At 30.2% G+C, this 22,743-nt stretch overlaps 2 protein-coding genes and 2 non-coding genes across 6 annotated transcripts; all 4 read right to left on the reverse strand.

The window, feature by feature from the left end:
- Positions 1-1,215: 1,215 nt before the first annotated feature.
- LOC114916888 (U5 spliceosomal RNA) lies at positions 1,216-1,333 on the reverse strand. The gene has a single exon (XR_003805534.1). It is a non-coding gene; the product is annotated as a U5 spliceosomal RNA (small nuclear RNA).
- Positions 1,334-3,063: 1,730 nt separating this feature from the next.
- Positions 3,064-4,713, reverse strand: TIN1 (tunicamycin induced protein). Its single transcript, XM_020378418.3, has 3 exons — positions 4,554-4,713; positions 4,141-4,473; positions 3,064-4,032 (listed from the first exon to the last, which is right to left on the reverse strand). Exons 1-3 carry the CDS (start codon positions 4,629-4,631, stop codon positions 3,223-3,225), a joined length of 1,221 nt encoding a protein of 406 aa, XP_020234007.2. The 5' UTR covers positions 4,632-4,713; the 3' UTR covers positions 3,064-3,222.
- A 274-nt stretch (positions 4,714-4,987) lies between these two features.
- TRNAV-AAC (transfer RNA valine (anticodon AAC)) lies at positions 4,988-5,061 on the reverse strand. The gene has a single exon. It is a non-coding gene; the product is annotated as a tRNA-Val (tRNA).
- Positions 5,062-9,908: 4,847 nt separating this feature from the next.
- On the reverse strand, positions 9,909-13,208 carry LOC109814109 (transcription factor bHLH25). Of its 3 annotated transcripts, none has more exons than XM_020378458.3 (5): positions 12,785-13,208; positions 12,479-12,557; positions 11,731-12,264; positions 10,782-11,153; positions 9,909-10,551 (listed from the first exon to the last, which is right to left on the reverse strand). In XM_020378458.3, exons 2-5 carry the CDS (start codon positions 12,527-12,529, stop codon positions 10,477-10,479), a joined length of 1,032 nt encoding a protein of 343 aa, XP_020234047.1. In that variant the 5' UTR covers positions 12,530-12,557; positions 12,785-13,208; the 3' UTR covers positions 9,909-10,476. The 3 variants fall into 3 exon arrangements, with proteins under 3 accessions (XP_020234047.1, XP_020234046.1, XP_029130338.1); XM_020378457.3 differs by having other exon boundaries at positions 12,781-13,208; XM_029274505.2 differs by lacking the exon at positions 12,785-13,208 and adding an exon at positions 12,638-12,766.
- Positions 13,209-22,743: the final 9,535 nt, after the last annotated feature.

The following is a 22,743-nucleotide window of genomic DNA, read 5'->3' on the forward strand; positions in this document are numbered from 1 at the left end:
AAAAAAAAAACTAAAGAGAATAATATATGTTTTATCATTCTATTTTATTCCCTTAAAAAAATCATTCTATTTTATTAAATATGAATAAATTTAAAAAGATAAGAATAAGGCTTTTAACAATGAGATAGAAATTACAAAAATAAGTTAAGTCCGTTATCTTTTATTGATCTATGGTATGCCAAAAATTAAAATTTAACGATCAAATTTAAATTAAGATCAATGAAGATTAGAACAATCTTAGAATATAATTTATCTAAAAACAAAAATATCCTCATTTAAACTTGAACTAATTAAAATTAAGAGTGCTTAAAATGATTAAAAAAAATTATAGATAATTTTAAATACTCATGTTAGAAAAGTCATATGACTAAGGCAAATTTTAAAAATACTATTAAATTTGTAATGTGAGAATATAAGTGCTCAAATTATGAATTGTGTTTGGTTTATGTGTATGCAGGCTTCCAGGGGCACTCATAGCTTTGAGAATGCAGTCCCTTGCATGGAATGACTAGGAATTAGGGACTCGTGATTAAAAAATAAGTGTCGCAAGTTGTAACCCTGGAATGTTGCAAGGGAAAACACTCCATATCCAACCAGATGAATAAAAAATCAATGCCTAATGTACAACAATCATTTAGATAACAAAACAAAAGCATTTCAGAAAGCAATCAAATAAAGGTAAACAACTACAGAACAGATGGGTTTCAAGTAACACCGAAAAGTGTACCTGAGGCCTTAGCAAATTCTTGGTCCACACAATGAAAGATACAAAATTAACCATCACTCAACAGGAAAATATATCTCAAACTGGAAGAGACTTTATGTAGGACTTTAAAATCCAATTTTTTTTGAACTAAAAAGTCACTATTGGCATTAAAGTCCAAGAAAGTTAATAAATTAAAAACATGTAGCCATAATAAAAGTATAAAACTACCTTTCAAATCCAAAACAAACTAACTCATCCAAAATATCACATCCCATAAAATTGTGGGATAGAAAGTAAAATTGTGTGATAGAAAGAAAAATTGGAGTGCAATGGTAATTTTCCACCCGGGTCACTGTTGATTCATTTTATGTTTGAAAATTAGAATTAGAATTTGACAAATATTTGAACAGTGGAGGAAGGACAGTCGTGACCACAAACCAGAAAAGTTAAGAAGCTCTGTTAAAACGATTTACAAGAACAGCGTATCAAAATTGCAAACTTGAAATTAGGGACCTTCTATTAGAAAGTCACCTTCCAAAAACATGAGTATGTCATTCGAACTATGAGCACACGGTATTCTTTAGTAAAAGGCGAAAGAATAATTCGCTTGTGCTCACAGCATGACTCTATGTATCAAATGTATCCCAGTCTATTGAAATATGTTATAGGAAAATTTGAAGCTTCTGTTTTTGATCAGTGTGGGACTAATTGTGCTTGACTCACGTGCAAGTATATGAATCATGAACTAATACCAAAGCAGTGGTAATTTTTCTTAGGTCATTGCAGCAATTGAGTCCCTTTTCTATGTTTTTTACATTACCGATGCAAATGATCATCAACTAAAACTGCATAGTAAAATTTATATGTTAACTCCAACTCTTTGGTATTGATTTCCCCCCTCTAATATAGGGTCACTATTTTAAGTATTTAGGTTTCGGTTTATATTTCAATTTGATACTAGAACTTGAACTACGTTTCAGTAGGAGCACCAGCAAGCTCTTAGTGAGAAAGGTAAGCCCCTTAAAATAAATTAGTACTACGAAAATATCCTGGTTCACCCCAAAAAGGAAAAAGAAACATGTTTAGATGTACTTATTTGGGGAATTCTCTAGTCTTTTTTGGTGCATCTGAAATTCTGAATATTCTAGAGAAGAAATAACTTCTAATAAGGGCAAAGTTCATGGCATTTACAAGACACTGTGAATAACATCAGCTGGCACCAAGGGAGTTCAAATGATCATAAAGATGAACAGAATAGAAACATGTTGTTCAGGAAAGTAAGAGGTTGTCCAATTCTCCCAGGCCCACCAACACCCAAGATAGCAACCTTGGATTCAGAGGAGTAACCTTCTGCTCGCATAGGAAAAAGATTCTTTAAAAGTGAAGGAAATACAACGCAATGTTGTAAATCCTATGTGGAGAAACTAACTGCAAAATAGCATTATGTAGAAGATGCTACCTTTTCCCGCCAAGCAATAAATGATGTCACCAGTGACTGTTGATGTTATATATTAGAGAAAGCAAAGGAAGCAGCCTTCCTCATCATGGGTAGACCTAGCAATTCATTTACGGGTTTTAACCTTGGATACAAATTCTAAAACAATATTAATATTAATTATGGGGATGGATGGCAAGCTAAATTTATTACGAGAAAAACGTTTAAAAAAATTGCTTTCGTATCAATTGGTTTATTGATTGAACTGGTAGGCAGGTGATTGAAAACTAGTATGTTTCTGCTTGAATACCAAATTGAACATGTGAATTGCCGCATACAACACCACAAAATCCAAGCTTGTAACAGGGCACACAGAAACAAAGGCAAAAAGAGACCAAAAAGAACTTATTCAGCGTGTTTGTATAAAATGTATTAAATGTTTTTTCTAATTGAAATAAAAGAACAAAAAAAGTGAGGAAAAAAAATGAAACTTTAAACAAAGAAAGATTAAAAGAGGAACAGAGCCTAAAATGGAATGAGGGAGAGAATCACCAACCAGATGTTTTTGCTATATGAAAAGAATATGACGAAATCATACAAAAATTGGATCTGAATAGCATCGGTACAGAATATATTTAATAATTCAATGTCTATTAATTCTGAAAATCCTGCTAAATTTGACTGTAGGAGAACTTATGATGACAATTTGCAAAGGAATTGCCCAGGTGACACCCCAATGCAATTGCCAATTACCAACTTTATTAGCAATCCAGTGAATTCCACTCAAACACTTTTATATTCAAACTGCCTTTAGTTCAAAATACATAAAATTAAAAAAAATTGCAATAAGTCCAACACTCTCTCTAAGATTTTTTTTTTTTTGTTAGAGTGGTTAATTTGTATAGGGTAAGAAGCAAATCCATGATGGAAAAATAAAACAAATTCCTCATTACTTACAATTTTACATCTGTTGTGTATATACCAAAATGAAAAACAAGATTGTTCCCTCTTCACTGTGCTATAATTGCATATCTTCCTGTAAAGCATACAAAATGAACCAATCCCCTTCCCTTTCCACACATTATAAGTAGAAGGGGTTAGGCGGAGGGTGAACCACGGGTGTCTTCGACATGGACACATTCCCAGAGAGCATTTCCGGCGCCACATTATCCACCGCGATAACAGGCTGCACCGGCATCACCTTCTCCGGTATAACCTTATCCCCATCAACCTTTGCCAGCACCTCAAAGTGCGTGGTCACCGTCTCAGGCTTAGTCCTCCACACAGGGAAGTAACCATCCAATTCCCCTTCCTTAATCCTCTTCTCCGCCTGAAAACCAATCTTCACGTACGTCTGAGCAGAAACATCAGCCTTCAGCAACCTGAACGAACCCTTCTTATCAGCCTTAGCCCCCAACACAGTATGCAAAAGCTTCTCAAACCCTAACAAGTTCGCATTCGACCCATTAAGCGAAGCCAGAGGCCACAATGTAGTAAACTGAGTCGGCGTGAGAACCGTGGGAGCTTCACTTTCTATATCAACGCTAGGAATCTCCTCAACCGCTTTGGTTTTAGAAGGCGACGACAATTCCACGAGCCCAGGCGCGAGACGTTTGAGCTTTAAAGAGGTTGAAGTGGAGGAAGGTGCTGCTGTGAGCGATGTGGGACCAACGATTCGCAGGGAGAGGATCGGAGAAGCCTGGGTTCTAGAAGCATGGCGAAGATGCTCGGCAAGGGTTAAGAGACCGTTAGCGAAACCGTTCTGTGTTCGGTTCAACGGAAGAGGGAAATCAAGCGGTTGACGGAGACTAACGGACCTCGCTCCTTTCACCGTGACCGCCGCTCCCTCCGCCAAAACCACTTTCTTCAACACACCAGCTTCCACGTCATGCTGGAAACAGAATCACACCAACGTTAATAACGGCCTCAAACAAATTAGGAAATTATAATCACTAATCAGCAATGTGCAATGGGCAATGGTTTATGGTTTAGGGCTTACAGGGAGAGAGAGTCTCATGTCGTTGGCATCATGGATCCAGAGTTCCATGGGCCCGGCGAGCATGAAGGGAGCCAAAACGGGAAGGCGGTTTTCCGAAGGCTGCTTCTTGACCAAGCCGGTTTGGGCCTGGGCCCGGAAAATTGGAAGGTCGACGTAGTCCCAGCGTTTGACGTCTTCGAGGAGCTTGAAGGGAATAACCTGGTGATCGATCTCGAGGTCGAATTGGTACTCCACGGAATGTCCTACTTCAGCATCTCGAGGATCGAACCCCGTAATCTTGACTTCATCCTCTGTGTTGAACCCTAATCCTTTCACAATCGCGTCCTTCAGGTCCTGCAAGCAAAACGTCAAATTAGGAACCTAGGCAATGGTTTTTTAAATAATAATAAAAAGAAAATTGAAAAAAGACGTACGGAGATGGCCTTGGGGTAGGGGGTGTCGGAAGCGAGACAGGAGTGGAGGAGAAGGAACGCGATTCCGAGGCGGAGCATGGTGTGAGGCGAAGAGAAGGAGAAAGACGGAATTGGCTTCACAATGATGATGATGAAGATGATGATAGAGTTGGAATGTGTTTGGAGGAGAAAATATAGTGGTTTGGTTTTGGGGATGGAAGGTTCTGGGGTGATGACGTGGACCAATAAGGATGGAGAAAGTTATTTCGGGAGAATGTGATTGGGTGGCGGTTCGTGGACCTCCAATGCTTCCTTTTCCCACTTTTTCCAATTTTATCTGTGGCTTCTAAGCTTCTTCATATTACACGCCTTGGATCTAGGCAACGAAATTGCACCCCCAACGACGTCGTTTTCTCTTGCTAATCTCTTTTCGCAAAAACAAAAAATTTTAAAGTTGGCGTCGCCCGGACTCGAACCGGAGACCTTCAGTGTGTTAGACTGACGTGATAACCAACTACACCACGACACCTTGTTGCTAATGATGTTGAATAAAATAATAAAGATAATGAAATTTTAATCTTTATCTTCTTCCCAAAAAAATGTTGTTTTTTAGTTTATCTATGAGCTAATCATCCTTACACTGTTAGTGTAAAACTTTTTACACTAGCAACCAATCATATCTTTTAAAATTATTTATTTTATTATTATTTCATTAAATAAATAATTAAAAAATATGATTAGTTGTCAGTGTAAAAAAATTTTACACTGACGATATATAAATGATTAACTATTTATCTATACTATTAATATCTATAATAATAGATAAAGTTAATATCAAACTTTGGTGTACACATTTTATTTTTCTTTTTTACCCTGTGTTTATTATAAGAAAAATACATTATTTTAAAACAAAAAATAGGTAAACGAGAATTAATCAAAATCAGAAGTTGTGAGTGGTTGAAACAAAGCACAATAGAACTAGCGTGGACAAGTAAAAACACAAATCTATCATCTTTAACAATCTTATAATTGTCAAATTACTATGTTACCATGGTTTACATTCATTATAGGTGTTATAAATGCTAAACACATAATTCGTCTTTTGTCATTGTTGTTTCACGATCATTGAATCCTTTAAATACGCATAAACATTAGCTAAAGGTATTATAAACTATTTTGGTTGTCATAAACACCGGTTGGTATGTGAAACATACATAACACTTTTCACTTTCTTAAGGGTGATGGTTCAGTATTTGGAGTTATTCGAGAAACTGTGGTGCTATAATATGAAACTTCCATAGCATTTTCCACTTTCTTAAGGGTAGTGGTTCAACATTTGAAGTTACTCAATATATTATTGTGCTATAATTAATTGGTAACTTTTCATTCTTTTTGTTGTTTTTTTTTTGCTCTGCTTTTATTTGAGATTTTTGTTTTGTATAAGGTTTGTATTATCTAAATATATAAAAACAAGATATAATAACTCATTTATAACGTTAATCAATTAACATTTTCAACACCAAAAAAAAAAAAAACAACACCAAAAAAAATCAATTAACATTTTAATTACTGTAGTTTGTTTAAGTGTTACATTTTGTTATGCATGATAAGAGAAGGCTGTTTTTTTTTTGTTGAAAATGTTTCTATCGAAAAAAAAATAACTAAAAGCATTTTCTTTTGTTAATGGTCGTTATTTTTTTTTTGTTTGACATAATTGTTTAAATTTTTATGTAGAAGATTTATTAATCTACGCAATTTTTTTTCCTTTTGAAAAAGTGATTTTCTATCATATAATAACATTTTTTTAATAATTATGAATATTTTCAAAGTTAAATAAAATATATAAAAAAATTAATTTATAAAAAAAAACGCATAATTAATGTAAGTAAAATATATAATCTACTAAATATAAATTAAAATACATAAATATACATTTTTGTTTTAAAGAATTCATATATTTTAATTTTTAATTCGTGATTGGATGAGAAGATGCAGAGTCAATATTATGATATAAAAAAATTGTTATTAATAAAATTAATAAATATTTTGTATTTAAAATATATTTACAAAATAAATAATACTAAAATGTATAATGCTGTAGTGGGAGTAAATTAAGAGAATTAGTTTTTTTATCAGTTTGAAAGTAATTATTATCTTATCTCGATATATTTAAAAAAAATAAAAATAAAAAAAAATATTATTATAATGACTAATGAGTTAGTCTACAATCTCATATTCACTTTAGTCAATTTTTTTTTAAATCAAATCTCATAAGATGTGTCTTTTTTATTCATAGATAATCATTAAAAGAAATTGTTATTTCACATTCATTCAAGTGTTGCTTCTTTTCATTTTATAGTATTTATGGATTTAACTTATTATTTGATGACAATATACAAAAGTTAAAATTTATTTTATATATCTTTTATTTATTATTAAATTAAAATTAAAGAAGATCTTTCAATCATATGAAGAGATTAAGAGAAAATATTTAAACATGTATTTTGAGAAACATGTAAGTGATAAAATATTTATTTATTATTATAAAACTTTATTATCATTATTTTTACATTATTTTGTTATATTTTAATTATATTTATACCTAGAAATTGTATACTACGAGAATATTGCTTTTATGTGAGAATAAAAATGTGTAATCTCACCCCTTAATTTGAAATAACAACTTTGTTTAAAAGATTACACATAAAACTATCACGCATTTTTGTTATCATATTATCTTTATTATTATTATTATTATTATTATTAATATTATTATAATTATTGAAATTATCATTATTGTTATTGCTATCACCTTCATTGTCATCACTATTACAAATAAAATGATAATAACAACAATAATAATAATAATAATAATAATAATGATAACAATAGTAATATTGTCAATAATAATAATAGTGGCAGTGACAACAATAGTAGTAATCATAATGGTTCCATAGTAATTAGATTGTATCAAAACAAGTTAATTTTGTTATTTTTTATAACATCAAGTTAATTTTATTATACATTTAATTGATGATAAAATTAAGGTTATATTAGTCAGATATGATTGTATATTTATACCTATATATAAAGGGATAAGAGATTATAACCACTTTTTTGTCTTTATATTTTTTAAATGATTTGACTCTTAAATTTTTAAATAATAAAAAAAAATATTAAAAATTAATTATTCTTATCAAATTTGAGACTTTAAAATTTAAGGATCAATTTTACAACATAAATTGATTTAACGAATGTTGATAATTCTTAATTATTTTTAGTAAGTAAAATATAAAAGTCCAAAGTATCTGGAAATCATTAATAATTGTTATAAAATAAAAGTGATTTTACGTTTCCTTGCGACAATCGCCAACACTTTTTGATTACTTACAATAAGCCCATTTACAAGTGATTTTATTTATGAACCAGGCCGGTAGTGTCGTTTTACTGTGTGCCGCTTTAGGAAATACATGAATTCTAATTACTGCTCTTCGAAACATGAACCCTCTTCCTTTGGCACGATAAAAAAAAATGTTAATCATCTATATACTTTCAATATATTTTTTTTTTACATTAACAATTATTCATATTTTTTAATAATGTCATATCAGTTACTTATTTAATAAAATAAAAATAAAAAAAATTATTTTAAAAATATAATTAATTATCAATATAAAAAAATTTACACTAACAGGTGATTAATTAAAAAAAATGGTCACAATTGATAATAAAATATTTTTAGTCAAATAACTATACCATAATAAGGCTGCAATCTTTTGTGGGGACTAAGATTATAAAGAAATCCCGACAACGATTGAACGTAAATTATTAAAACAAAAGATATAGATACATATCTAATGAAGACAAAAAACTTTAGCAATATTTTAACTTGGCATTGCAAGTTTTCTGGGTTGTCTATATCAAGTTGTTAATTGTATATCCTCTTGACCAGGTTATCTGACATTGTCGAATGCCAACTCCTCTTCATTTCATCCATTTTATTTAAACAAACATTATATATAAGCCAATAAATATTATCCATGTGATATTATATATTATATATAATAAACATGATTCCTTCTCTTTGAAGCCATTGATAAATTAATAACTTATTTTATATTCACGCCAAAAAATAAAATTATGTATTATTTCTATCTGTATCTCTCTCATGACTTACAAATAATAGAGCCACCCGAATGGGAAAAAAAAAAAACAAAAGTAATGGCGAACAATCCAAATTGCTAATTCAGATGTAAAGCACTAATTAAAATTCAAATTAAGAAGGATCAGTTTGTATTTTTCGAAAGCAGCATCTTAATTAAAATTCCTAGTCAACGATATTAGTGCATTTTTTTTTCTGGTTACACGTTGGGTGGATTAAGTAAGCGCGGATTCTACATTTAAAGATATCCTTCGATATCCAATGGTGGTTGAAATGGAAGCCATCATTAAGAAAACATTTTGATTAGGGGTTTAAGGTAAAGCATATTCAAAATCAGGTAGAAAAAAAAATTATACTTTTGGTCTCACTATTCATTTTTAATTATTTAATTTGGTCTATTATTTTTAAACAATTTAATTTTATCCTCTATTTTTTTTAAAAATATTTAACGTTATCATTATATTCAAATTAAAATTAACAAGATTAATGAAATCTTATGAAAGAATAACATTAAACATCATTTAGAAATTAGATGATTAAATTAAATTATTTAAAATATTTATTTTGATCCCACTATTTTTAAGATGTTCAATTTAGTTCTCTAATTTTTTTTAAAAAATGTCAAATTTGTTCTTTCACTTAATTTCATTAATATCAATTTAGATGGAAAAATAACATTGAACATTTTTTTAAAATTAAGGTATCAAATTGAACATTTTAAAAATAATAGAACTAAATTAAATCTTACAAATATATAAAAAGATTAAAAATATAATTTAGAAAATAATAAAACTTCTGTATGATCAAGCATAAGGATAATATAAACACATTAAATAAAAAATTCCAAGTCATTTAAATTTTATTGTGGAAATATCTTACGAAAGGTTTTAAATTTTGTAAACACTGTGCAAGTATCAAAATGACAATTGGAAAAAAAGGAAAGAGAAAGAGAGAATATTATAGTATTTGAACTAAATCATAATTCAAGTTAAGGACCTTGAAAACTCAATATCCGTGTTTTATTTGAATCAAACATGTATGTTTTGTGGGATTTTACTTTTGTGTCAAACCTTCCCAGATAGCTGTAGACACGAACGTCTATTAAAGTCTCATAGTAGTAGTGCATAAGTACGATCGAGAATATTTTTTTGTGTAAATAGATTCACTTCTTTCTGGTACAAACATGTGAATGAACTCGTAGTAGATGCTGGAAATTTTCCATAATCTATATATAACTCGTTGGAATTAACTGAAAGTTGAGGCCATGCAATATGCGTTATAAGACATGTACATATACGATGTAAAAAGATATAGTTATTCCATCACTACCAAACTTTTACATTAAAAGCATATAATGCTTCAAATAACAAGTAACTCAAGAACACTTGAACAAAAAATTAACAAGTCCCTCAACAAAGGCCAGTTTGTCAGGATTTAGGTATGAAATAGATGGAAAACAGGTGCAGTTGAAGTTTTCAACTTCCTGCCAAAAAATGCCTAACAAACTCTTGAAACAGGAGGGTGACAATATAACACTGTCAACAAGTTGACCATGCAAAAAAGAAAATATCACTAGAAAAACCCTCCTGCAAAATGAACCATGGAGCAAACAAGGTTGGTGTAAATGGTTTAATTAAGATGGAAGACATGGCTGGCCTTGGAAACAGAAATATTATTGAAGAACTTAAACTTGATAATATGAACTGCTATATATATATATATATATTGATTGCACTCCTATTCTTCATGAACCTTTCATAGTGAAGTAAACATTAGACTTCTTCACACGAAATATGAAAAAGCTGAGCGTAAACTTCTCACAAGATCCTTCACTGTCATGCAAAATTCCGTATCCATCTGCAAATTGCAGAAATAATTCCCTTATTGAAAGAAAACCATATTTTAATGGAACAAAATGATGAAAAGCAAAACTTGATGCATATCATATCAATTGAGCATTTTGTGTCATACGCGAACACTTTTTTTTCCTTAATTATTTGATCGAACCACTTTAGATGTTACCGCTGTATTGGAACTTAGTTCTAAATAGAGATTTGAACAGATAGAGTTTTAAATGCAGAAATTACCTGAGCAATAATGGTTATATCAAGGATGAAACTTCCAAATGTCATGGCACTGCTATTGATGACTTTCAGATGCTGTTTCTCAATTTCGCTGATTGTTTTATCTATGACGCCTTTGTTCTTCTCACAGTGTATTCTTATGAGGACATTTCTTTCACAAAATCGTGCTTCAATTTCAGGTAGTGCCTCATCAACTGTACCTCCAGTGTCTGAAGAAGAAGAATCTTCAGCTTCACTAGATAGCAGAGATTTCTTCACAATTACCACAGATTCCACAGTTCTCTTCCTGTTCTGTTCCTCCTCAAGAGCACTCACTTTCTCTTGCATTTGCTTCAAGTACTTGATAGCTTCTCCAAGAACAGAAGCTTTGTCCATCTGTTAGAAGGGAATTAAGAGAGAGAGAGAGAGAGAGAGACTTTAAAGATGGTTTCAGGTTGAAAGAATCATAACCTAATCAAGCAAGTAGCAACAGGATTGACAAAAATTAATGACAACTACAAGAGCAACAAAAACTATTACTATTATACTAGCATGTTAATATTATATTTAATTCAAAAACTTAATGCTGTCTTTCATTCAAAAGGTTTCTGATACTTTTGAGTTTTGATGAAATACCAAACCAAGATATATATTACAATCTTCTATAGTTTCTTATGAGGCTAGGATGAAAGATGTTTAGACAAGATGAAGCACGAAGAAATCAATATTATACACCTAATTAATTGGATGTCTTCATAAACTAATGTTCAGTCCAATGAGCACAGATTAGTCTTTATTTGTTAATTTTTGAATAACACACCAACCATGTCTAGCTATAAAACAAAAACTTATGTTTAGCTAGTTTTTTGTCTAGAAACTCCAACATATGTTTAACACATAGCTTTATGATAGACAGAAGGTATAAACTCAATATCATCATGACAAAAAGGGCACTAACAACATTTTTTGGTACCTTCTTTAGGCCAGGAACAAGAGCAGATAGAGCAATGAACCGTTGGCTGAGTTTCTCTCTCCGCTTCCTCTCAGCAATTATGTGATCTTGAGGTTGAGAAAGTTTAGGACGTGTCTCAATATTTTTGGCCTCTTGGGAAGCCTTGAAGACATAGTTTTGATTCCCCAAGGTTCCTTGAGAGATCAACATGTCAGCAAGAGTGCTGTTATTGATTTTAGGACACACCATCTCCACCTTAGGCTTCACTACTCCCAATTCACTTGTGTAATTCGAGTTAACAAACGAAAGAAGATTTGAGCATGAAGCAAATTGTGTGTCCGAGATCTGTTGACTTTTGTTGTGATTCCAGTTGTTGTTTCTGAGCTGTTTTGCAGGTCTTTCATTTCCAGTTGGTGATGTTTCCATGGATGTTTTGGGGTTGAAGTTTGAGTTATCAGATAACGAGTGCTTTTGCAAAATATCTTCAAAAGCAGCACATGTATCAATAGAGTTTAACTGCCACTGATGGAGAAAGTTAGGATCCTCTATTACCCCCTGCAAAATCAGAAAAACATTATACCCTTTAGTCAGGAAGAATAAAGTATATATCCATGTTTCACTCATTTTTATTACATATTGGCCTTGTTTCCCAACCAAATGTATAATCAGTCACTGTCAAAGTAATTAATGATCCACATCAACTTTCATAGTATAAATTTATTATTATTAGTTCCAAGAATAACGTATTTACAAGAGATATGTATCTTACCAGTTCAGGTAACCCTCTGATCGATGAAATGTCCATATGAAAGCTCCTCATGCAAGAAAAAACAGCTGAAGATAATATCCTGGAAGAGAAGTCAGAAGTTGATTAGTTTTGGTACTTTAATTTCATGTAGCTAATAGTAATGTTTAGAATGCTACGCACTCAAACTACAACATCCCATATGTACATGCACTAAAATCAAATTATATCTCAACTGAAGTGTGAGAATAATTCTTCAAAACTTGCATTCATATACTATAAAGATCTTAAAAATAGTGTTCTAAGATGGAAAAGAATTAACTTACGTACAAATCAATACATGTGACAGGTTTGAATCATGCTGGTGTAATTCCTTATTTTGTATATTGTACCTCACTGTATTCCAACACAGAAAACAGTTGCACTGTGATGTTCACGGGTTGTTGATGTGAATTGGCTGATACAGAAGAATAGAAGGCTATTTTCAACCGAGGACAGTAGACACATCCCATTTTATATTATAGAGCCTCCTTCATGCTGACAAATAAATACCTCCACCGCTTGTTGTTTTGTGGACTTTGGCGGTGTTCTTCACCAACTAGACATTGAAATTTTGATTATATGGGTTTGCAAATCAAATTAAGGATAGTTAGTTCCTCAACTTGTGGTCCCTCGCCACGTCTCAAACCTCAAAAGGTTATTTCCCTAACTCATTTTTACCCTTCATTTTTTTCCAAGTTACTTTCTTAGATCCTTCCTACTCATGATCTCTCGTTCTCTGGGTCAAAGATCATTTCAAAAGCAAAACAAATAAGCAAGATCTTCTGAGACAACCCATTAGCATTTAAGTCGATGCTTGCAATCAATTACTAGTTGGTAAGTTGTCATTTTCCAAATATGAATGAAAAGGTGGGTTATAAAGAACAGTTTTAAACATATTTTATTTATTTTTATTTTGGTAAAATACAAGAGAGTTTCCATTGACTAGAGAAATTCTTAGCCAATTGGGAGAGGGCTTGTGTGGAAGGAGAAAAAGGTTAAGGTTGAGTGATAGTGTGGGGCCTTGGAACCGGCTTATTAAAGAGTCCACACAATAATTTAAAGGATATTCAAAAAATGTAGAGATTATAGTTTTGTCTTTTGCTAAGGACTAAGGAGTGTGAACGAAGTTAACCAATAATTAGAGAAATAAATAGTAGTGGTTTTGTGATGAAAGGGTATAAAATAATTGTGGTAGTGAGAATTAATTTTGAAATAATTCTCTAATTGAGTTGACGCCAATCCTAGAAACTCGGAGCCAGAGTGGTTACAGTGGGAATGGTTGAGTCCAGTTTAGGACATGGTGGCTTAGAAATAATAGTGCAGGAAGTTGAAGTTGAATTATTAACGCCACAGTACTTTTTCTAGAAACCCTGCAACGCATTACGTGGACTTATTACTCTCGCTTTCGCATCCGGCGGTTCCCACCTCTTGCAAGCCAAAAGCAATTGAAAATGATACCTTCTTAATTAATTTCAAAGTCATAATTAAAAAAAGGCATTCCAAGTCTATACCAAAAAAATTTGTTAAATTAGAATAATTTTTATTATTCATCATTTTTCATAGAAATTATTTTTAATTATTTTTCTTAAAAGATTTTTGCCTTTAATATATTTTTAATACTTATAAAATATATGATCATGTTTTTATTTTGGTTTTCGTAATTTTTTTATATTTTTTATTCTTTTAAAATTTATAATTATTATTTTTAGTTTTTATGATTAAATTTGACTACTTATATTTTATTAAAAAATTAAGTGATCTTGAATGCTATCCACAATGGTTAGTGATATCATATTAATATGTAACACTTTTAAAATAGTTCATAAATTCTTGAAATAATTATTATTTATATATCTTAAAAATATTAGAGATTAAAAATAGTGATTTTAGATTTTTATTTTATTTTACAAGAATCAAAAATATTTTATTATGATAAAAAAAAATTAAAAATTTTAGAAGATGAAAAATAAAGAAAAAAATTTCCATGCACCAAAATCAAAAAGACTAAAAGTATATTTAAATCAAGGTTATTTTAGAATCTCTTATCTTCAATAATATATCATTTTCAATTTTTAAATTAAATTAAATATTTAAAAAAAATTATCAATAATAATCTTCTAGGTTAAAATGTTTATTATAAAATAAAAATGAATTCTATGGTTAAAAACAATTATTTATTTCAAATTTAATATAAAGAGAAGAATGATCAAATTACTCTGGAAGTAACTTTTAAAAAAATTAGTCTACTTGATAACTCATTGTTTATCTTGAACAATTTAACTGTTTAATTAAAAAATTTAAATGTATAGATCAAATTTATAAATTTTAAAAATAATTTAAAATTATTTAATACTTCATTTTATTAATTTAAATTAAAAGATAATCATAAAAATATTTTATACGTTGATTTGAATCTATATAATAAAGCATTATATGATTTTCAATTTTTTAAAATTTTGTTGACTTGATTTACATATTTAGAATTTTTAATTTAACAATTAAATTGTTAAAATTCAACATATATCATGAATTATTGAGTATGTTTATATATATATATATATATACTAAAAGCTTATGAATTTTTAAATTTATTTAATCATAATAACTAGTATTTTAACATGTGCAATACACATGTTAAATGTTTATTATATATAATTAAAATTTATAGTAGATTATATATATATATATATATATATATATATATATATATATATTATGTTTAAATATATAAATAATATTTAAAATTTGTGAGATAGATATTTTTAAATATATAAATTATATTTTAGTTTTATGATGAATAATTCATACTTTATCTTTTGTCAAAAAAGTTCATATCTTATCACAATTTTTTTATTAATAATTATTTTAAAATATTAATATTTAATTTATAAATAATTATAATAAATAAAAATTGAATTAAAAAAGTTAAAAGAACTCCTAGAAACTTTCATCGAAAGAGAGAAATATGTGAGAAATAGAAGAAAAATAATATTATAAAGTTGTTTGATTTGAATGAATGGAGAGAAAAAAAAATTGTTACAAAAATACAGTTTTTATCCTTTTAAATTACCTACATATTATCCAGAAGTTTTTTTTCTTCTTTTTTATTCGATTAAATTCATTTTTTTTTATTTGAATAAACCAAACTATAATTCAATATTTCAACCAAATAAATGATTTGGTGGAATGTTGTTAATCAATGTGTGGCTATATTTGAATAAAGCATATCATATATATTTGAATACAAGATACATGATGACATTCAAATCTTTATCCGAATGAATGTGTGATTGTATTCAAATAAACACACATATTTAAATAAAACATATCACATATTTGAATACAAGACATGTCATTCGAATAAAATCATGCTGCAATCAAATAAATAGCATGGTCATTCGAATACAAGACCCACACATTTGAATACAACGTTCAAGCCTCATGCATACACATTCAAATAAAAACACTGCAGAACTTGCAAGCTCATATATTCGAATAAAATAACTTACTTTGTTTCATATTCAGACGAGATAGAAGTATTGACTGGGGATAAAAGTGTAACAAATTAAACCTTTATTTCGACTATTTTCACTCAATTTTGAGAATAAATTTTACAAATAACTCACATCTAAATTTTTCATCTAACAAAAATCATATTAACCAAACGAGTTTTATTGTGTTATTGACTTATTTCCTCTCTCTTATCTATATTTGTTCATTATTTAATATGCAATTTAGATAAAAATAAATGAATCTTCTTTTTATATTACTTAATCATGTGTGAATTTTGTTTCCCTTTTCATCTCTTTTTATATATTGAATATGGACTCATCAAAATTAAATAGTCTAATTGTTTTTTTTTTGTTGTCTTTATTTGTTTACATTACCCAAAAAAAAAATACAACAAGGTACAATTTACACACTCTTGAATCTTTTTGAGCTAGTTTGTGTAGAATAGAATAAAAATATATAATCTAATCAAAGTGGAGGTTGAAGACAACTTTAAATCTTCTGGATCCAGAAATCAGGGATAATTAATAACTAATGCCATCGAATCAAATCCCGTGCAAATTCCACCACACGCAAATCGCCAAAAACATGCCTACCATTATAAGATAAAATTGATTTTGAATGAAAATTAATTTTGATTAAAATTGATTTAAAATTTTTGTATATTTGATTTTTTATTTTAAAAACAAGTTAATTATAAAATTTATCATTTTTATCTAACTTATAATTTATCTAAAATTCTTTAATTCAAAATTAATTTAAGATCCAAAATTAATTATTCAACGAAAAATTAAATGTGTAAATATTTACTTGAAATCATGTTAGTGGTATTCTAATATAATTATAAGAAATTTAATCTAAAGTTTGAATCCTAAATATGTGTACTAGTAAGGCCATTCGGCCACCTGGTTCGGCCACTCGGCCACCTGATAGCCGACACCCAATCGGCACCTGAATGACCGAACCAGGTGGCCGAATGCCGTTCGGCTACCAGGTGATCTATGAACTCAGATTCCTACTAATAGAGGTAAAAATGTACCTGTCTAAAAGATACACCAATAATCCTTTCGTATTCTGAGGGCCGAACGAGCGCTCCGAACCAATATTCTGGTGTGGGGGAGGTACCTGCAAAAGGCACTCCGACGCTCAAGTCAGGACAAAGCGCAGATATCGATAGCAATTAATGAACAGTGACCTTACCTCGTGACAAGAGCTATTTATACTGACATTTATGGGCCCGGACTTCCATGGGAAGGATTATTGGTATATCCTTTAGACGGGTACAATATGAAATTGTGTTAAATACATAAAGAAATTTTTGTGTCATAATCATTTTATTAAACTCAATCATGATTATTTCTAGTGAAAGATGTATATAGTCCAGGAAAAAATAAAAAATGCCGAATATTGGTTACTAGTTTTATTTCATTCAACTCATTGCTACCAAATTTCATCTAATGGCTTCCGAGTTTCTATGATATCCAAGTACCGATCTTAAGTTTAAACTCTAGTGTTATTTAATGGTGTGTTTGGATGAGGAATTTTACAAATTTAAAGAATTTTAAATTCTTAGTATTTGAATTACTTTGATTTCAATTTCTATCATTCTTAAAATATTTTGTTTGGATAAGTCAATTCAAATTTTTCAAATTTTAAATTGTTGGGTTGGATATGATAATTTGATTCTACCATAATAAAATTGATTTTAAAAATATATTTATATGTTGAGATTTTTAAATTAAATTTTATAAAAATAAATATTAGCTAATTTTTAAATATTTAATAATTTTAAAAATTAATATTAGAATAATATTTAATAACTTTAAAAATATTTTTGAATATTCAATAATTAAAACTTGAAGAGATAAGAGATAAGATAAAATATATAAGTGAAATAAGAAGAAAAAAAATTATGAGAAATTTCAAATTCTTGCTTTTTTGGGAGAATTTGAAATTTTACTATTTTAAAGAATATCACAAATGCATGAATTTCAAATTCCTTATAAATTCTCCATCCAAACAAGATATTTCACCTCAAAAAATTTGAAATTCTTCAAATAAATGAATTACTTCATTTAAATTCTTCAAATAAAGGTGTTTGAATTGGATCAATTTGATGAATTTGACAATTTGAAACTAAACAAATTAAATTGATTTGATTTTTTTTATTTGGGCCAACCCGAATCAAAATCAATTAAACTTGATGTTAATTGACTTGAATATTAAATTTATACATTTAAAATTTAAATTAATTTGATTCAAACCAATTAATTCATATATTATTAATTTTTATTTGATTAACAATTAATATATATGTATCATTTTGATTATTTTGAAGATATTTTTGTGTTATAATATGTAAAAAAAATTATTCATTTTTTAAATACTTAAAAGAAATAAAGAAAAACTATTGTAATATATTAAATGTTATTTTCCCACACTATATTTGAAACTTCAATAGGTTAAGGAAAAAAAATTAATAGCAACTATATTGTGTAACACCCAGTTTTTAAAAAGATGGCATTTTCGTAATTATTGATGGCATTTTCGTAATTTTAATAAAGGAATAAGGGTATTTCTGGGTGTCGGAACGGGCCGTTCCAAATGCAGAACGGGCCGTTCTAAAAGAAGGAATATGCTTGTTTTTAAAGACCCGGAACGGGCCGTTCTGGTATGGAGAACGGGCGTTCTGGAAGCAGTACGGGGCGTTCTGCTGAGATTGAGAACGGGCCGTTCTGGTTTCAGAACGGGCCGTTCTGCTTTTTGGGAACGGGCGTTCCGATTTGGAACGGGCCGTTCCAGTTGAAAAATTTTCCCATGTTTGAAGAATCCGGAACGGGCCGTTCCGAAATCAGTACGGGCCGTTCCGGGTGCGTCAAATTGCCTATAAATAGGGCTAAGGGAGGGTGAAAATTTTATACTGAGCAAGAAGTGAAAATCTTAGAGAGAGAAAGAGGAGAGAGAGAAAGAGGAGAGAGAGAGAGAAAGAAAGAAAGAAAGAAAGAGAGGGAAGAAAGAGAGAATCCAGAGGAGGAGGCCCTGCCCAAGTTCCAGCTCCTGCTTATCCAGGTAAGGGGGGGAGTGAGAACCTCGCTCAGGGGTGTGGGGATAATTGTTGGATAGTTTATTTGTCGGATTGGCCCCCAATCCCTTGCCGTTGTGCTGTCTTATTTTCTATTTGCTCTACTTTATTCCTTGTTGGAAATAATAAATAATTATGTAATCTCAATCCCTTGCCGTTGTTCTGTTTGATTTTCTATTTACTTTACTTTGTTCTTTGTTGAAGGTGTCGTTGTTCTGTTTGATTTTCTATTTACTCTACTTTGTTTTTGTTGAAGGTGCCGTTGTTCTGTCCGATTTTCTATTTATTTTACTTTGTTCTTTGTTGAAGTAATAAATGAATATGGAATTAATGTTAATAATAAATGAGTTTTAATATGAAAAAGAATGCTCTCTGTGAATACCTATGCGGACCTTATGAGGAGTATTGATGACATGACCATGTGAAATATGGACAAATGACATGAGACCTAAGAATGAACTATTGAGACAAACTATGATTATGAGACTATGACAAATGAGGACATGATGTATTAAATGAAATTCTGTAATAAGTTAAATGTTGAGTCCATGAGATTATGAATGTATGACATGCATCATATGCATATATTACTCCAAGTGTGCCGCTGAGGCCGCATACCCACGATGTAACATGCTAATAAGGTGTACCGTATGGTCACCCACGATGTAATATGCTAATAAGGTGTACCGTATGGTCACCCACGATGTAATAAGGTGTACCTTATGGTCACCCACGATGTAAGATGCTAACAAGGTGTACCTTAGGGTCACCAACGATGTAACATGCTAACAAGGTGTACCTTAGGGTCACCAGTGATGTAACCAGGTGTACCTTAGGGTCACCAACGATGAATTGTGAAACTTCCTTATGGCGCCACATGCATGCATTTATGAGTCGAGTCCATGATATCATTGCATGATAAATGAGTATATATGTGATATTGATGATGTATGTGTATTGTTTATATGTGACTTATATTTGTTGTGTGTGTGTGGGTGCTATCTAACCTTTATTTCTGCACCTGAAACTGAGTGAGATGTTTCTCACTCCCTTGTTGTTTTTGTATATGTTTAAATTATGTTGCAGGTAATCAGCATCATGAGGATGTTGGTAATGAGGCTTAAGGCTTCAGTTGGGCGTGCTCTGATAGGATGTGACATCGGGCATAGCTAGGCTTGTTTTTTTTGGGATGTTATTATTTTAAAAGTTTTAATTTTCTCTTCCTTTGTAATTTTGAACGTTCTTGAGAAAAGACCAAAATGTATATCTTTGTCATACTATTTTATTACATGATTTGAAAGTGATATATTAATTCCTAACTAGGAGGCACTGCCACCTTTACTGGAGTTAATATATATTCTCCTTTGTATGATTTCTTGAGCTTAATACTTATCTTTGATTTTTTTTTATGATTGATGAGTTGAGAATGTGAATCTTCTACCTTATGAGATTTGAAGCAGTTGTTTTATACATGAAAGATGTTATTAAACTATGAAAGATTTTATTTACTCAAAAAGAAAAAGAAATTATTGTTTACATTTATTGTGTATTAACGTTGGGGTAGAGGGTGTCACATTTAGTGGTATCAGAGCAGGTCGATCTAATCGACCGTGAGTTATGTACTTATCATGATTTTGTTGTGTACTCTGACAGTGTTTTGTTTGTTGTATACTTTGATTATGCTTTTCTTTGATAATGATGAAGATAATGTTCTCCTTGTGCTGATATTGTAGAGTTTGATATTGTGAAGTTATTTTGTAATTAGAGGAATGATAGTCATGATAGTGTTAGCTAATACCATTATGACTGCTCTTCTTCATTCTTATGATTGCTTATTTGTTTGATACTTCTTGCTTACGTAAGAAGTAGTGGTAGACGAAATATCGTGCTGATATTATAAAAACTATTGAGGCCTTAGATTTGGGTAAGACATTGATTTACTTTAAGTGTATTAAGAATTTACGATTGGTGAAATTTTTGAAAGCTATAGTTGTAGCAATTGAATCCAAAGATGATGTATGAATTGGAATTTTGGTATTCTTAAGGAGAGATTAAAGTGTTGATAATTTTTAGAGTTTGATGATTGCATGTGAATTTATTTTCTAAGCCTGAATATGTGAGTTATCTGGTTTAGAATTGTAGTGGGAAACTTTGATATGAATTTCAGGTGGAAAGAAGTAAGTTTGGAAGGATTGAGGTATTTTTGTGGTTTTAGATGTTGATACACTATTGTTGTCTGGAGTAGGAGATATTTTGTTGTGACAGTACAAGTGCTATACTGACAAAATTAGAATTTTTGTTAGTCTTCAGGAAAGTGGTAGCCTTGGATGTTATCTTTCTAATGGAATTGGAATCAGGTAAAACGGAGGTCTAGAACTCCAGTATAGCTGCTTTGGTGATCAAAGGTCTAGTTGTAAGCACTGAATATATTTGTTGTGATTTTTGAAGTTTTCTTTAGCTAAGAAGATGATTTTTTTTAAAAAAATCTCATGTCTCACTAAGAGTTGTAGCTTATTCACTTAGTGATAGGTTGAGATCACGTGGATGAGTAGATCTCTCTATCTGTCGTTTTCTTTGATAGTTGTTGAAAAGAGAAGTTAGGCTGTATAATAATGTTTTCGGGTTAGTAGGCAATGCAAGGATAAGAATTGACTTTGTTAAAATGTTTTGAGGTGTTTTCGTGTAAATTAAGAGGTTGTTTAAGGTTATATGATGCTATGTGGTAAAGATTGTTCATGTACATGCTTATGGATGATATATATGAAGGTTTAAAGTAGGTATTCTAATATGATTTAATATGCATGTACGTTGATATGTGGATAAATGACCTTAGGGATCAAATGGGGAATGTTGTATGGTTAGTGAGATTGATCTTAGGGTGTGATATGATCATATTGTAGTTGAAGGTGAAGATATATCCAAGACGGTTGTATGTTAAGTTATTTAAGTATTACTATTTTATTTTATTTTATTTTATTATATGAGATAAGTTTTCTAGTTCCTGTAAATTTTAGTTGAGGTAAACATGGATCTGTCTTAGGTAGAAGTTGTGTTTAAGCGGAAAGATATCTAAGCAAGTTAGAGAGGATAAAGGTTTTAGGAGGTTATCTTATTATTATTATTGGAGATTTGTTGAAGGAATTGTTAAGATAGCATTGTCCTTAACTACATTTATTAGGAGGAGTATTGCCTTTATGTGTGATAGTAAGTATGAGAGTAGTTTCAACTCTTAAAGGCAAGAATGAATAGTGTTAATATTATTGGATTTTAGTAAACTTTTTGTGTATATAGTAATACTTATAAGATGAATTTGGATGCATTGTAGATGTAAGAGGATTGGTAGTGGCTTATGGTTCTAGGCAATTAAAAATTTATGAGAGGAATTACCTTACCCATGACCTTGAGTTAGCGGTTTTAATATTTATACTAAGATTTGGAGACATTACCTATATGATTCTAAGCTTAAGGTATTTAGTGATCTAAAGAGCTTTAAATATCTATTGACCAAAAGAGATAGTTGGAATTCCTTAAGAAATAAGATTTTGATCTTATTGGTTATTTGGCCAAAGCCATTATGGTAACCAATGTTTTTGAGTAGGAAACCTTTATATTTATCTTCCTTTATGATTAGAGAAATGGATCTTTGGACTCAAAT

Source organism: Cajanus cajan, chromosome 1 (genome assembly GCF_000230855.2).
Source record: "Cajanus cajan strain Asha chromosome 1, NIPB_CcT2T_4, whole genome shotgun sequence".
In the NCBI taxonomy this organism is placed as follows: domain Eukaryota; kingdom Viridiplantae; phylum Streptophyta; class Magnoliopsida; order Fabales; family Fabaceae; genus Cajanus; species Cajanus cajan.